The 14,383-nt window shown below is 40.2% G+C and overlaps 1 protein-coding gene across 4 annotated transcripts in view; it reads right to left on the bottom strand.

Moving 5' to 3' along the window:
* LOC124001230 (gastrula zinc finger protein XlCGF57.1-like) overlaps positions 1-14,044 on the bottom strand; it is a 33,760-nt gene extending 19,716 nt beyond the window's left edge. For 2 of the 4 annotated variants that reach the window (XM_046307866.1, XM_046307864.1), the window contains exons 1-3: positions 13,916-14,044; positions 13,390-13,479; positions 7,302-7,473 (exon numbers count right to left, since the gene is read on the bottom strand). In XM_046307866.1, the coding sequence (XP_046163822.1) occupies positions 7,302-7,473; positions 13,390-13,479; positions 13,916-13,945 (292 nt within the window). In that variant the 5' untranslated portion in view covers positions 13,946-14,044. Of the gene's footprint in view, positions 1-6,494; positions 6,797-7,301; positions 7,474-13,389; positions 13,480-13,575; positions 13,808-13,915 lie in introns of those variants that run through there. The other 2 variants (XM_046307867.1, XM_046307865.1) reach the window with 2 other exon arrangements.
* Positions 14,045-14,383: the final 339 nt, after the last annotated feature.

Genomic DNA, 14,383 nt, shown 5'->3' with positions numbered 1-14,383 from the left:
GCCATCTATTTTGTTAAGTGCACCAGTCCCTCCTGCAGCAAAGCACCCCCACAACATGATTTTTCCACCCCCGTGCTTCACGGTTGGGATGGTGTTCTTTGGTTTGCAAGCCTCCCCCTTTTTCCTCCAAACATAACGATAGTCATTATGGCCAAATAGTTCTATTTTTGTTTCATCAGACCAGAGGACATTTCTCCAAAAAGTACGATCTTTGTCCCCATGTGCAGTTGCAAACCGTAGTCTGGCTTTTTTATGGCGGTTTTGGAGTAGTGGCTTCTTCCTTGCTGAGTGGCCTTTCAGGTTATGTCGATATAGGACTCATTTTACTGTGGATGTAGATACTTTAGTACCAGTTTCCTCCTGCATCTTCACAAGGTCCTTTGCTGTTGTACTGGGATTTATTTGCACTTTTTGCACCAAAGTACGTTCATCTCTAGGAGACAGAACACATCTCCCTCCTGAGCGGTATGACGGCTGCGTAGTCCCATGGTGTTTATACTTGCTTACTATTGTTTGGACAGATTAACGTGGTACCTTCAGGCTTTTGGAAATTGCTCCCAAGGATGAACCAGACTTGTGGAGGTCTTGGCTGATTTCTTTTGATTTTCCCATGATGTCAAGCAAAGAGGCACTGGGTTTGAAGGTAGGCCTTGAAATACATCCACAGGTACACCTCCAATTGACTCAAATTATGTCAATTAGCCTATCAGAAGCTTCTAAAGCCACGACATCATATTCTGGAATTTTCCAAGCTGTTTAAAGGCACAGTCAACTTATTGTATGTAAACTTCTGACCCACTGGAATTGTGATACAGTGAATTTAAAGTAAAATCTGTCTGTAAACAATTTTTGGAAAAATTACTTGTGTCATGTCATGCACAAAGTAAATGTCCTAACCGACTTGCCAAAACTACCATTTGTGGAATGGTTGAAAAATAGGTTAATGACTCCATCCTAAGTGTATCTAAACTTCTGACTTCAACTGTCTATGGGATTAAGAAATTTGTCTTAATTAACTTGATTCATATTATGGTGTTTCTATTCCGAGAAAAACGAAACCCTCTGGGGTTTCCTTTAGGATGGCATGGAAAATATGGTGCTGTACAACGTGACGGTCAGGAGAAAGCTACATCATAATACGATTCTGAATTGTTTGCCATCATTAGACAACTTTGTTCCAATATTTCTGTAAATCAGTGATATTTATTCCCATAGTAATTCGTTATGGATCCATAACTAAATCAACATCTGCATTTTGAAAGAGTTATAATTATTTACAGAAACTTCTGAGACAGTATTAATGATCACCCGGAGGTTCACTGGTAAGCCATATTTGCCTTGGGATCCATCCCAGTTTTCTGTGCCCACTCGTGGTCTCTCTCTTTGGTTACACATCCTTGGAATAGCAGAACAGCATAACGGCACCAGCCACTGTCCACCTATTGATTGCGCTGCGTATAATGCCAGTTTGTTTTTAAAATGTAACCTTTGTTTAAACTAGGCAAGTCCGGTAAGAACAAATTCTTATTTACAACTGTCTACCCCGGATGACGCTGGGTCAATTGCTCACCACCTTATGCCAATCCCAATTACGGTCGGATGTGATACAGCCTGTATTCGAACCAGGGACTGTAGTAAAGCCTCTTGCACCGAGATGCAGTGCCTTAGACCGCTGCGCCACTCAGGAGCCATGACCAATTAATATATATTTCCCCCAGAACATTAACCATCTGTAGGTAGATGTAGAAAGGTAGATACAAATGATTTGTTGCAGGTTGGGGAGGTCACACCTAGTTCGGCTATTAGACAGTTATTTAGTAAAGGTTGAAAAAAGCTTGTGAAAAACAAATAATAATACTTTTCCCCCTTTCCACATGTTAAAGATTCCAATTGATAGTGTTTTTAGCCAGTCGGCCACAACCCCAATTAATACATTTGGGCACAGTCGATAGCGTGCTGTACTTCAGACCAGAATGTTGAGGGTTTGAAACCGGACGCAAAACGAATTTGTCCAACGATAACAGCCCGTGATGTATGGGTGTAACTCCAACATCAAGCATATCACATGTCAAGGGATGACTACAACACAAACCCAGCTACCTGGGGGGTGAACATTGTAACATTCTAGCAATAGTGTCTTGGAGTTGAGTCTGGATATGCAAAATTATACACACTTACATGCTGTGATCACAACATTCCAAGATCAGAATGATAGTTTAATAAAAGTGGATAAAGCTAAATGATTACATCCTACAAGGTTTTTCAATCCCGTTGTGAAGTATTCAACAATACAGTTGGTTTGTCTACACAGAGGCAAATAATTATCTTCTCAATTCAAGGGAGTTCATCTGAATACAAGGTCATTCAATATCTGATGACTTGCTTGTTGTTTTTGCTGTATGTGTTATCACTGGCAGGGATGTAGACAGTATAGGCCTATTCTCAGAACATGTTCTTTAGAATCTTCAAACATGCTTATGTTGCAAAACTGTTACGACACTAAAGGGAATTTTTATCAATGATGACTAATTATGTATGCATTTCAATCAGGACTGACTAATCAGAATACTATTATGTTACTGTATATGTACTAATCAGAATACTATCATGTTACTGTATATGTCTGAATTTTCTTTTTAATCTTAGTACTGAATATAATATTTGCAAATATAATCCAGATTTAGAACAATGACTGTCTGTACTACGGTAGAAATTAACTCATGGCCAGTCTGGCTAGAAGGTTTATCTACACAAGCATGGCCCTGGCTTGGTCATATATTATCTTCAATAGGGAGAGACATGCGAGAACCATACAGCCATTGTACTACAGAGGAGATGACATGGGCTAGTACTGAAACTAATGACGTCATTTTCAGTTTATAACCTGTGGTAAAATGTGTAATGGGCAGTACTCTCGTGAATAAAAGCTGCGGTTTGACTTTAAAATTGGGCTCTGTCCATTTCTATAAAATAAGGGTCATACAAATCCTTATGAATTGACAGTGTTTGATTTTAATTGGGTGTTAAAACATGGAGGAATTAAATTCCTGTAACAGACACCAAAGCTTGTACGAACATGTTGATCACAGGGCCGTAGCCAGGGTCTGAGTTTTAGTGAGGTCCAAATATAGATATTTAAGTTAAAGCTCATTTACTGCATTTCTATACAATTTAAAAACTCTAAAATGCTTTCTGTTACCAGAAAAATGTGAACAAATAAGTTTGCTTTACAGATTTACAGCTATTTTCCTGAAATGCTACACATTTTGCCATGACTTATGCCATGTTAATAGGATATCTGAGTGAGAGTGACTAACAAAATTAAATATGGGGCCCCCTTGGAGGTCAGTGCCCTAGGTGCCCAGCCAGTAATTAGGCCATGATTACAACAAGGTAAGATAACATTTTTTTAAAGCTAACAGACATGGACTAATTGAGTGACTGTCAGTGAGCGACATAAGAGGAAAACTGCTGATGCACAACCAAGTTTCAAAATTGCACTTTGTGTATTCTACTATTCTAACTATCAACAGTAAGTTGAGACCAACAGTTCCCCCAAAACTATGCATTAGATTTTTTATTCTGAAAAATGACTGAGGTACGGACATCAGTTTCCTCATATGTAGCTACAGCCCTGGTTGAGCATATATTTTGTGTATAGCTGCATCTAGCCTAACACGCACATCACACCGTCCATGTTGAGTGACAGAGTTGCTAAATAAATGTGCACATACATCAAATAATTTTACACACACTGCTCACATGCATTAACGAGCATTTTCATAGCCATAGCTTGGTTCTATTGGAGATGCACCACAAGTCCCCTCCTTACTGGATATCAGGAAGATACAAACCCACATGGGTTTAACTAACTAAAAACTAGGTTTGCCTTTTTATCTGTGGATTAATTATCAGAGTGGAGGAACACACTTGTGTGACTTCTGGTAAGATCTCTACAAAGAACCAGCTAATAAGTGGACCACATGCATGTCAGATAAAATAACTCAATGTTCCTCAACTCTTCTTGAACTGCACTGTTGGACTGCAGCTGTTAGCAACAGCTGTATCGATCTGCCCCTAAATTAATATATTTGATTCACAATCGATTTTGGTAATTTAACTTGCATGTCATGATTAGAGCTCGACCAATTAATAGGAATGGCCGATTGATTTGGGCCGATTTCAAGTTTTCATAACAATCGGTAATCGGCATTTATGGACACCAATCATGGCATTGCACTCCACGAGGAGACTGCGTGACAGACTGACTACCTGTTATACGAGTGCAGCAAGGAGCCAAGGTAAGGTGATAGAAAGCATTAAACGTATCTTGTAAAAAAAACAATCAATCTTAACATAATCACTAGTTAAACTAGTGAAATGATCAACAATGTGTAGTTATCTAGCATGTCCTGCGTTGCGGTGTCTGTTCATTTATCATTGAATCACAGCGTACTTCGCCAATCGGGTGATTTAACAAGCGCATTCGCGAAAAAAAGCACAGTCGTTGCACCAATGTGTACATAACTAACCATAAACATCAACGTCTTAAAATCAATACACAAGTGTATATTTTAAACCTGCAGATTTAGTTAATATTGCCGGCTAACATTAATTTCTTTTAACTAGGGAAATTGTGTCACTTCTCTTCCATTCTATGCAACAGAGTCAGGGTATATGCAGCAGTTTGAGCCGCCTGGCTCGTTGCGAACTGTGTGAAGATCATTTCTTTCTAACAAACAGCCATCTTCGCCAAACGGGCGATGATTTAACAAAAGCGCATTTGCGAAAAAAGCACAATCGTTGCACGAATGTACCTAACCATAAACATCAATGCCTTTCTTAAAATCAATAAACAGAAGTAAATATTTTTTAAACCTACATATTTAGTTAAAAGAAATTCAGGTTAGCAGGCAATATTAAACTAGGGAAATTGTGTCACTTCTCTTGCGTTCATTGCACGTAGAGGCAGGGTATATGCAGTTTAGGCCGCCTGGCTTGTTGCGAACTAATTTGCCAGAATTTTACATAATTATGGCATAACAGTGAAGGTTGTGCAATGTAACAGCAATATTTAGACTTATGGATGCCACAGAACGGTTGGGGCGGATGAATCAGAATGAGTTGGGTAACATAAATAATTAAGATGTTTTAGTTGCATAATATGCTTATGTGAGATACTTGTCATTAGAATGTATCCCTTTGGACTCTAGTGTTGGCAGTTGCACTTTTCCCTCAGCTAGGGCTCAGTCACTTGGGGCCCAGAGAGGGGAAGAGGTCAGGCTTGTCTTTCACATATCCCTGGTGCTAGGGAGAGGACAGAATTGAACATTGTCTTCATATGTGAATGTGTCTTTACCTCTTAAACCATGTGAAGGGAAGGCGTGATTAATGCGGAACCAATTACTTGTCTCCACAATGTCTGTGCGCAAGTCACTCCCCTCAGTGAGCTTGTCCAGGAGTGGGGTCAAGAGTAGGTTTACTTGAGAATCTAAAGTTGACAATTGATATATGCATTGGATTAGTTGGTGTTTTTGTACTATGAAGTACCAGGAACGAGATTAGAACCTCATTTTAGGGACCAAACTGAATTATAATGTATATTGAATGCTATCTGGCTATAGGATACTCCTCTCTCAAGTAAAAGTCTTTTTTTGTGAACAGTTCCTAAATATCTGTGGTTTGTCATGTCAAAGGGGGGTGGATCTTTGCTATAAAAGATCTCAGTAGCCATTGTGTTGACACTCAACGGTTCATTAGAAATGGCAAATCGTTGAAAGTCAAGTGCTAATGCAGATGTAGTTTAAGTATAACTGACTGGTGTGTGAAGTTTGTCTCTCTCTTCATGTGGTAATACGGTTCCGTATTTCACTGAAATAAACATTTAGTTTTTTTACAATGATAAGTCATTGATATGGTGAAATCAGGAAAATAAGGCACATTTCTGAGTGTTATTATAATTATGTCTATGATTTGAGAGAGCAGTCTGACTGAGCGGTGCTAGGCAGCACCAGGCTCATAAGCATTCATTCAAACAGCACTACTGCGTTTGCCAGCAGCTCTTCGCAATGCTTCAAGCATTGAGCAGTTTATGACTTCAAGCCATCAACTCCCGAGATTAGGCTGGCAATACTAAAGTACCTATTAGAACATCCAATAGTCAAAGGAATATGAAATACAAATGGTATAGAGAGAACGGTTGGGGCGGATGAATCAGAATTAGTTGGGTAACATAGGCCGTCATTGAAAATAAGAATTTGTTCTTAACTGACTTGCCTAGTTAAATAAAGGTTAGAAAATATATATTAAAAAATGAGTCCTATTATAACTACAACCTAAAACTTCTTACCTGGGAATATTGAAGACTTATGTTAAAAGGAACCACCAGCTTTCGTATGTTCTCATGTTCTGGGCAAGAAACTAAAACATTAGCTTTTTTTACATGGCACATATTGCACTTACTTTCTTCTGTTTTTGCATTATTTAAACCAAATTGAACATGTTTCATTATTTATTTGAGACTAATTTGATTTTATTGATGTATTATATTAAGTTAAAATAAAGTGTTCATTGTTCATTCAGTATTGTTGTAATTATCATTATTACAAATATTCATATAAAAACCATCTGCCAATTAATAGGCGCTGGCTGTTTTTGGTCCTCCAATAATTGGTATCGGCGTTGAAAAATCATGATCGGTCGACCTCTAGTCATGATCATGTCTGATGGGGACAGACAAAATCAACATGTGCACGATGACACGCGCATGGCCGGTGTAGTCAGCATACAATTCCTCCTGAAAAAAATAACATGCAATCAACTTATGCTTAATAGCCTGAGGCGATTAAACATGTCGACATGCCTTTTGTGTACAACATTCATCGTCGATCAAGGAGGGGGAGGAAGCGGCAGTGAAGCACGAACAGCCCCCGAGCAACAGCTACGTAGGTAGCGGAGGAGGCAGTAGCTACGTTAAAAAATAAAATCCTGCACATGACCAGAAATCTCAGTATCTTTAACCACAGAACCGTCGGGTTCCAGGAAAATCTGCAAAAATAGTCACGTCGTATAAAAAACGGTAATGATCCGATGACTTCAATTCAAAACAATGGAACAATACAATGAAATCTGTTAACTCTTATTATATCTTCTAAAATTAAGGCACATATACTTTCCAAGCACTTTTATCTCAGAATTTTTATAAAGAACACAACTTAAAACAGAATACCCCCCAAAAAATATATATATATTTTGACCCAGTTTGGCTGCTTTTTACACTACTTCATAACAAATACACTTACCAAGAGGAATTGAAGCCTCAAATCCATTCTCCTCTCTTTCACATTGTCTGAAACGGTCTCCCAGTAAATTCCTGCAGTCCTCCAGTATCACTGAAACCTTTCTAAGAGTCGGCAGGGGCGGTTTGTCTTTTGCGTGATGGGGCGGAGTTATGCTAATGTTGTCCTTACAATCCTGGAGTGAAGGGCGGGAAAAACATTTACTGTAAGTAATCTGCAGCGCTCCGGAATCATTTGGGCTGTATACTTCTGTAGAGAATGGAGACAACAAAAGCACAGCAGGTATATTTCATACGGTACATAAACTTATTGTGAAAGTATCATTCAAAGAGGATTATATTCATTCAGATGAGATGTCAGGGCTAACCATGCAGATGGAAAGACGTCTCATTGTGTCCGTGCCATTATGGCATCTGTGACGGCCTTAATGGCGCTGCCCATGCTGTCTCCATTTTAAAGTATTACATTTTCTTCACAATTGGCTGATCCCTTCTGATGACCTGGTTAGACAACCTAACTTAGCAGAGGTAAAAGAAATGCCTGAAACTAGACCCCCCCCCACATTCTGGTCTTGATGAGAATAAAATAACCGTCGGGGATGATCTCTTCTGCATTGTTCAACCAATCCAGTAAATGTGGAGGAGGAGTTAATATTGTCGCCTTGTTAAAGTCCAAAAACAGTAGTCGCGTCACAGGGTCTCTTCCATTTCCCTGAAAACCAGAACACCTGGTTGTTGACGACCAACAGGGTCACCAGGAGGGATCAGCCAATGAAGTTGGATGTCTCACCCAGTTGACGACAATAAAATGGTGGAAGCCCTCAATAGATAGAAATAGTAATGGTGTCTTTTTGTAGGCACCAACTCCGCCATGGTTCGTTGGACAAAGCCTATGGGAAGGGTTTTGGGATAAACAGCTAAAACAATCTGAGGTTAACAGAGAATTAAAATCTCTTATACTTTTAGTTCTATGAGATAATATCAGTCAGTTAACATGACCTTTATGAATTATGAAGCCTGTGCTTTTCTTGATTACATAAATGCTTCAAAATGTAAAACAAGTGATGTATGAAATCATCTGAAATCATCAGATAACATCACTTTTCAATTTTGAAGCATTTATGTAATAAAAAAAAGCACAGGCTTCATAATTCATGAAGGTCAGGTTAACTGACTGATATTATCCCATAGAACAAAACAAGATCTTCTAAACGTCTTAACCCCAGACATTTTTTGGGGCATTTATCCCAAAAACCTATTCTTTCCCCATTTGAATGGCTGAACGAACCAGAGGTAACCCATTTCCCACTTGTTAGGACTACAAGCTGGCGAGCTCTGTGGCACTGTCTGTGCCAAAACTTGGTCCTCAGGACCCCAAGGGCTGCATATATAAAATCTATGCTAACTGTTATGTTCTGTTAATTACTGATGTCCCCTTTAAGGATGGAGCATCCTTGGTCAAGCGCAGTATAGTTCTATTTTATTCTGGTACTAACTCGTTTGAGTAAATGTGAAGCTCCAGTTCAATTGCTTGTATTCAGAGTCTTTCTTATTACATAAATAAGTACTAAGTGTTAAGACACTACACTAACAACCGGATTGATTAGCATTAGCTTCATGGCAGCAACATTAGTGTCCCAGCAGCAACATTAAGACTGACGTTTTCCGATTTTGCCTTCAAAATAAAAGTCTGCGGTAAAATGCTGTGTATGATACGAAATCAATAGTGCAATGTTCAAATGTTACCAAAAATCTAAACTAAAAGAGAGTTACTATATATAACAAATATTATAAGGTGAAGCACATTGATAAATGGTTGGAGCTTAAGTAAATTATTGTAAAGAACAGTATTTTACAGACCCTATTGATCTAGTGCTAGTCTACACTGAGTATACAAAACATTAAGAACACCTGTCTCTCCATATATATATATGCCATTTAGCAGACGCTTTTATCCAAAGCGACTTAGTCATGTGTGCATACATTCTACGTATGGGTGGTCCCAGGGTTCGAACCCACTACCCTGGCGTTACAAGGGTAGTGGGTTCGATCCCCGGGACCACCCAACTGACTTTGAGGTCTAGGACATCCAGACAACGTGATAAACTGTGGGACACAATGGAGTAAACATGGGCCAGCATCCCTGTGGAAAGCTTTGAATTTGTACTGAGGACAAAATGGGAGGGGTCCAACTCAATATTAGAAAAGGTGTTCCTGAGGCCTCCTACGTCTAAGGCGTCACTACATACCCGGGTTCGATCCCAGGCTGCGGCCACAAGCGGGAGACCCATAGGGCGGTGCACAATTGGCAAAGCATCGTCCGTGTTAGGGGAGGATTCAGCCGGGGGGGAATTTTTTAGCTCATCGCGCTCTAGCGACTCCTTGTGGCAAACCGGGCGCCTGCAAGCTGACTTCGGAGGTCAGTTGAAAGGCGTTTCCTCCGACACATTGGTATGGCTAGCTTCCGGGTTAAGCAGGCTGGTGTTAAGGAGCACAGTTCGGCAGGTCATGTTTCGGAGAACGCATAACTCGACCTTCTCTTCTCCCGAGCCCGTTGGAGTGCTTCAACAATGAGACAAGATCATAATTGGATATGAAAAAAAAATTGGGGAGAAAATGGGTAAAATAAAAATACAAAAAAAGGTGTTCCTAATGTTTGTTTGTGTTATTATTTGGATGACTCTGGTCTAAATATCCAGCAGCCATTTCTACTTAGTCCAAGCACCAGCTTACCCAGCAGCCATTTCTACACCCATTCCATTTGTCCAAGCACCAGCTTTCAGAGCAGCTCACAGATCACTGCACGTGTACATAGGCCATCCAACGACCTCATCCCCATACTGTATTCTTTATTTTTTGCTCCTTTGCACCCTAGTATCTCTACTTGCACATTCATCTTCTGCACATCTATCACTCCAGTGTTTAATTGCTAAATTGTAATTATTTTGCCACTATGGCCTATTTATTGCCTTACCTCATTTGCACACTGTATATAGACTTTCTCTATTGTATTATTGACTGTTTGTTTATGCCATGTGTAACTCTGTGTTGTTGTTTGTTGCACTGCTTTGCTTTATCTTGGCCAGGTCGCAGTTGTAATTGAGAACTTGTTCTCAACTAGCCTACCTGGTTAAATAAAATAAAACATTTTAAATAGACATATTTGCTTATGGAGAAAAAAACTATTCTGTGCCGATTTAAAAGTGGGGTGAGTAGTACTCAGTAGGGTCTGTAGAATCTATATATGGTGTCATTTCACAGGGCTCTGAATAATACTGAGTATTGCCAGTCTTTTACGGTAATCAAATACTGTGGCTTAAAATGGGGTGCCAGGACTCTATACGATACATAAAATATTATTTGTGCCGATGTAAAAGTAGGGTAAGGAGGAGTACTAAGTAGGGTCTGTAGAACCTGTGGTGTCATTTTATGGGGCTATGAATAAAACAGAGTGTCGCTGGCCTTTTACCATGCCCATTACATTGGCCACAAAGCAAAGTATTCTGACGCCTTGACTTTTTCCACATTTTGTTAGGTTACAGCCTTATGCTAAAATGTTTTTTTTTTATCCCTAAAGCTAAAACAGGTTTTTTAGAAAAGTTTGCAAAAGAAAAAAAATACTCTTTACTCGGTACTTTGTTGAAGAACCTTTCGCAGCGATTACAGCTTCAAGTCGAGTCTTCCTGGGTAGGAAGCAACAAGCTTGGCACACCTGTATTTGGGGAGTTTCTCCCATTCTTCTCTGCAGATCCTCTCAAGCTCTGTCAGGTTGGATGGGGAGCTGCACAGCTATTTTCAGGTCTCTCCAGAGATGTTCGATAGGGTTCAAGTCCAGGCTCTGGCTGGGCCACTCAAGAACAGTCAGACTTGTCCCAAAGCCACTCCTGCGTTGGCTTGGCTGTGAGCTTACAGCCGTTGTCCTGTTGGAAGTTGAACATTCACCCCAGTCTGAGGCCCTGAGCGCTCTACATTTACATTTACATTTAAGTCATTTAGCTCTGGAGCAGGTTACCATCAAGGATCTCTGTACTTTGCTCAGTTCATCTTTCCCTCGACCCCGACTAGTCTTCCCAGTCCCTGCCGCAGAAAAACATCCCCACCGCATGGTGCTGCCACCAACATGCTTCACTGTAGGGATGTTGCCAGGTTTCCTCCAGACGTGACACTTGGAAATCAGGCCAAAGAGTTCAATCTTGGTTTCATCTGACCAAAGAATCTTGTTTGTCATGGTCTGAGTCCTTTGGGTGCCTTTTGGCAAACTCCAAACGGGCAGTCATGTGCCTTTTACTGAGGAGTGGCTTCTGTCTGACCACTCTACCATAAAGGCCTGGTTGGTAGAGTGCTGCAGACTGTTGTCATCGGGTTGTTGGTCACCTCCCTGACCAAGGCCCTTATTGGTTCCAAACTTTATCAATTTAAGAATGACGGAGTCAACTGTGTTCTTGGGGACCTTCAATGCTGCAGGAATGTTTTGGTAACCTTCCCCAGATCTGTGCCTCGACACAATCCTGTCTCAGAGCTCTATGGACAATTTCTTCTACCTCATGGCTTGGTTTTGCTCTGACATGCACTGTCAACTGTGGGACAATGTGTGTGTGCCTTTCCAAATCATGTCCAATCAATTGAATTTTCCACAGACGGACACCAAAGCAAGTTTAAGAAACATCTCAAGGATGATCAATGGAAACAGGATGCACCTGAGCTCAATTTCAAGTCTCAAAGCAAAGGGTCTGAATACTTTCCAAATTCACTGTTTATAGAGTATAGAGTCTACAGACCTGACTGAGTACTACACACCCCACTTCGATTTCAGCACAAATATGTTTTCCTGAAACAGTGCTATATTTGTAACATAGTGTCCAGACACCTCATTTTAACAACAGTGAAAGGCCGGCAACACTCTGTATTATTCAGAGCCCCGTGAAATGGCCACTCTGAACAAAATTATAAACTTAACATGTAAAATGTTGGTCCCATGTTTCATGAGCTGAAATAAAACATATGTGATGTGTTCCATACACACAAAAAGCTTAGTTCTCTCAAATTGTAAACAAATCTGTTTTACATCCCTGTTAGTGAGCATTTCTCCTCCAAGATAATCCATCCATCTGACAGGTGTGGCAAATCAAGAAGCTGATTAACCAGCATGATCATTACACAGGTGCACCTTGTGCTGGGGACAATAAAAGGCCACTAAAATATGCAGTTTTGTCACACAACAATGCCATAGATGTTTTAAAGGAGCATGCAATTGACATGCAGACTACAGGAATGTCCACCAGAGCTGTTGCCAGATCATTTTATGTTAATTTATCTACCATAAGCCACCTCCAACGTCATTTTAGAGAATTTGGTACTAAGTCCAACTGGCCGCAAAACCTCCGACAGCGTATAACCAAGCCAGTCCAGGACCTACACATCCGGCTTCTTCACCTGCGGGATAGTCAGAGACCAGTCACCCAGACAGCTGATGAAACTGTGGGTTTGGACAACCATTGAATTTCTGAACAAACTATCAGAAAACATCTCAAGGAAGTGCATCTGCATACTCTTCGTCCTCACCAGGTTCTTGACCTGACTGCAGTTTGGCGTCGTAACCGGCTTCACTGGGCAAATGCTCACTTTCGATGGCCACTGGCACACTGGAGAAGTGTGCTCTTCACAGACGAATCCCAGTTTCAACTGTACCGGGCCGATGGCAGACAGAGTGTACGGAGTTGTGTGGGCTAACAGTTTGCTGATGTCAACGTTGTGAACAGAGTGCCCCCATGGTGGCAGTGAGTTTATGGTATGGGCAGGCATAAGCCAATATGTATTCCATATACAATGATTAGAATTGGGGGCATTTATTTGACCATGGAAGATGTCCTAAACCCCAAATGTAATGCAAATGCGACTTAAATATGAACAAATATTAATAATGGTTCATGTTTACACAATTACTTTACATGTATCATAAATAAATACAGGTTAATTATACTTTTCTACTATTACGTGGGGGACTTATATTGGGACGATTTCTGAAATTCCGTAACCCGGAATTACTTTTTTAGTGTTGCGGAGGCAACGCTGATGTGATTAGCATTACTTACAGTAGCCTTGGAGAAAACTGAATCTTTGGAGTCTCTGTCCTGAAACGCCCCATTCATCAGCCTATACAGGAATCCTAGAGCAGTGTTCTCCTGTTGCAGAAAACATGTATTAGTTAAAAGCATCGTAACAAACAAGATGACGGAAAACATCAAAATTGCCACAGAGTAGCACGATCCAACCCTCACCGATGATAGGACATCTCTATTTAAAATTATAAAAAGGCAAATGCGTTTTTTTGTTGAAAAATGAAATCATTATGACATAAGTCGATACAATTATGCACGTCTGCAATACGCAACCAATTGCACACTTAACATATCATACAAGAAGCCAACAGTTAGCCAAATGAAAACAGCCGCGTGGCTAGCTGCATTCCACAACAAACAAAATGAGTTGGTAATCCTGCACGAGCGTTCAAACACTACGCGGTATTTTGTGATGAGGCACATAAACGATCATTTTGATGTACTTAAAAAAAACATTCTAATTGATTTTATCTTTAAAGTTTGCTGAGTGGAAACGTACCTCAAAGACAGGTTTCACTTCTGACGCCATCGTAGCATGAACAGAAGCTTCTCATCCGCTCTCTTTGCTAGTGTGTGCAGTGAGTAGCTGGTGCATCGCAATATCGCCCTCTGTCCGTATGGGAGTATAATGACATCTGGGAGTCACAAAATACATTTCCTTAAGCGATTCTATCTATTATCCTCATGAAGTGGTCATGCTACACAATTTTAGGCCAAACTCATCCCGAATTATTCACAGAAAATCATGTGATCCAACAAAATCAAAGTTGGATACGACAAAAGTGTTTAAACATTCAGATAGCAACATGATAATCGTGCATTTTAAACATACAGTGCCTTCGGAAAGTATTCACACCACTTTAATTTTTCCACATTTTGTTACGTTACAGCCTTAATCTATTTTTTTTACATTTATTATTCCCTCATCAATCTACACACAATACTCCATAATGACAAAGCAAAAACA

Source organism: Oncorhynchus gorbuscha, linkage group LG17 (genome assembly GCF_021184085.1).
Source record: "Oncorhynchus gorbuscha isolate QuinsamMale2020 ecotype Even-year linkage group LG17, OgorEven_v1.0, whole genome shotgun sequence".
Classification (NCBI taxonomy): domain Eukaryota; kingdom Metazoa; phylum Chordata; class Actinopteri; order Salmoniformes; family Salmonidae; genus Oncorhynchus; species Oncorhynchus gorbuscha.
This window is presented reverse-complemented; position numbering and strand designations above follow the sequence as displayed.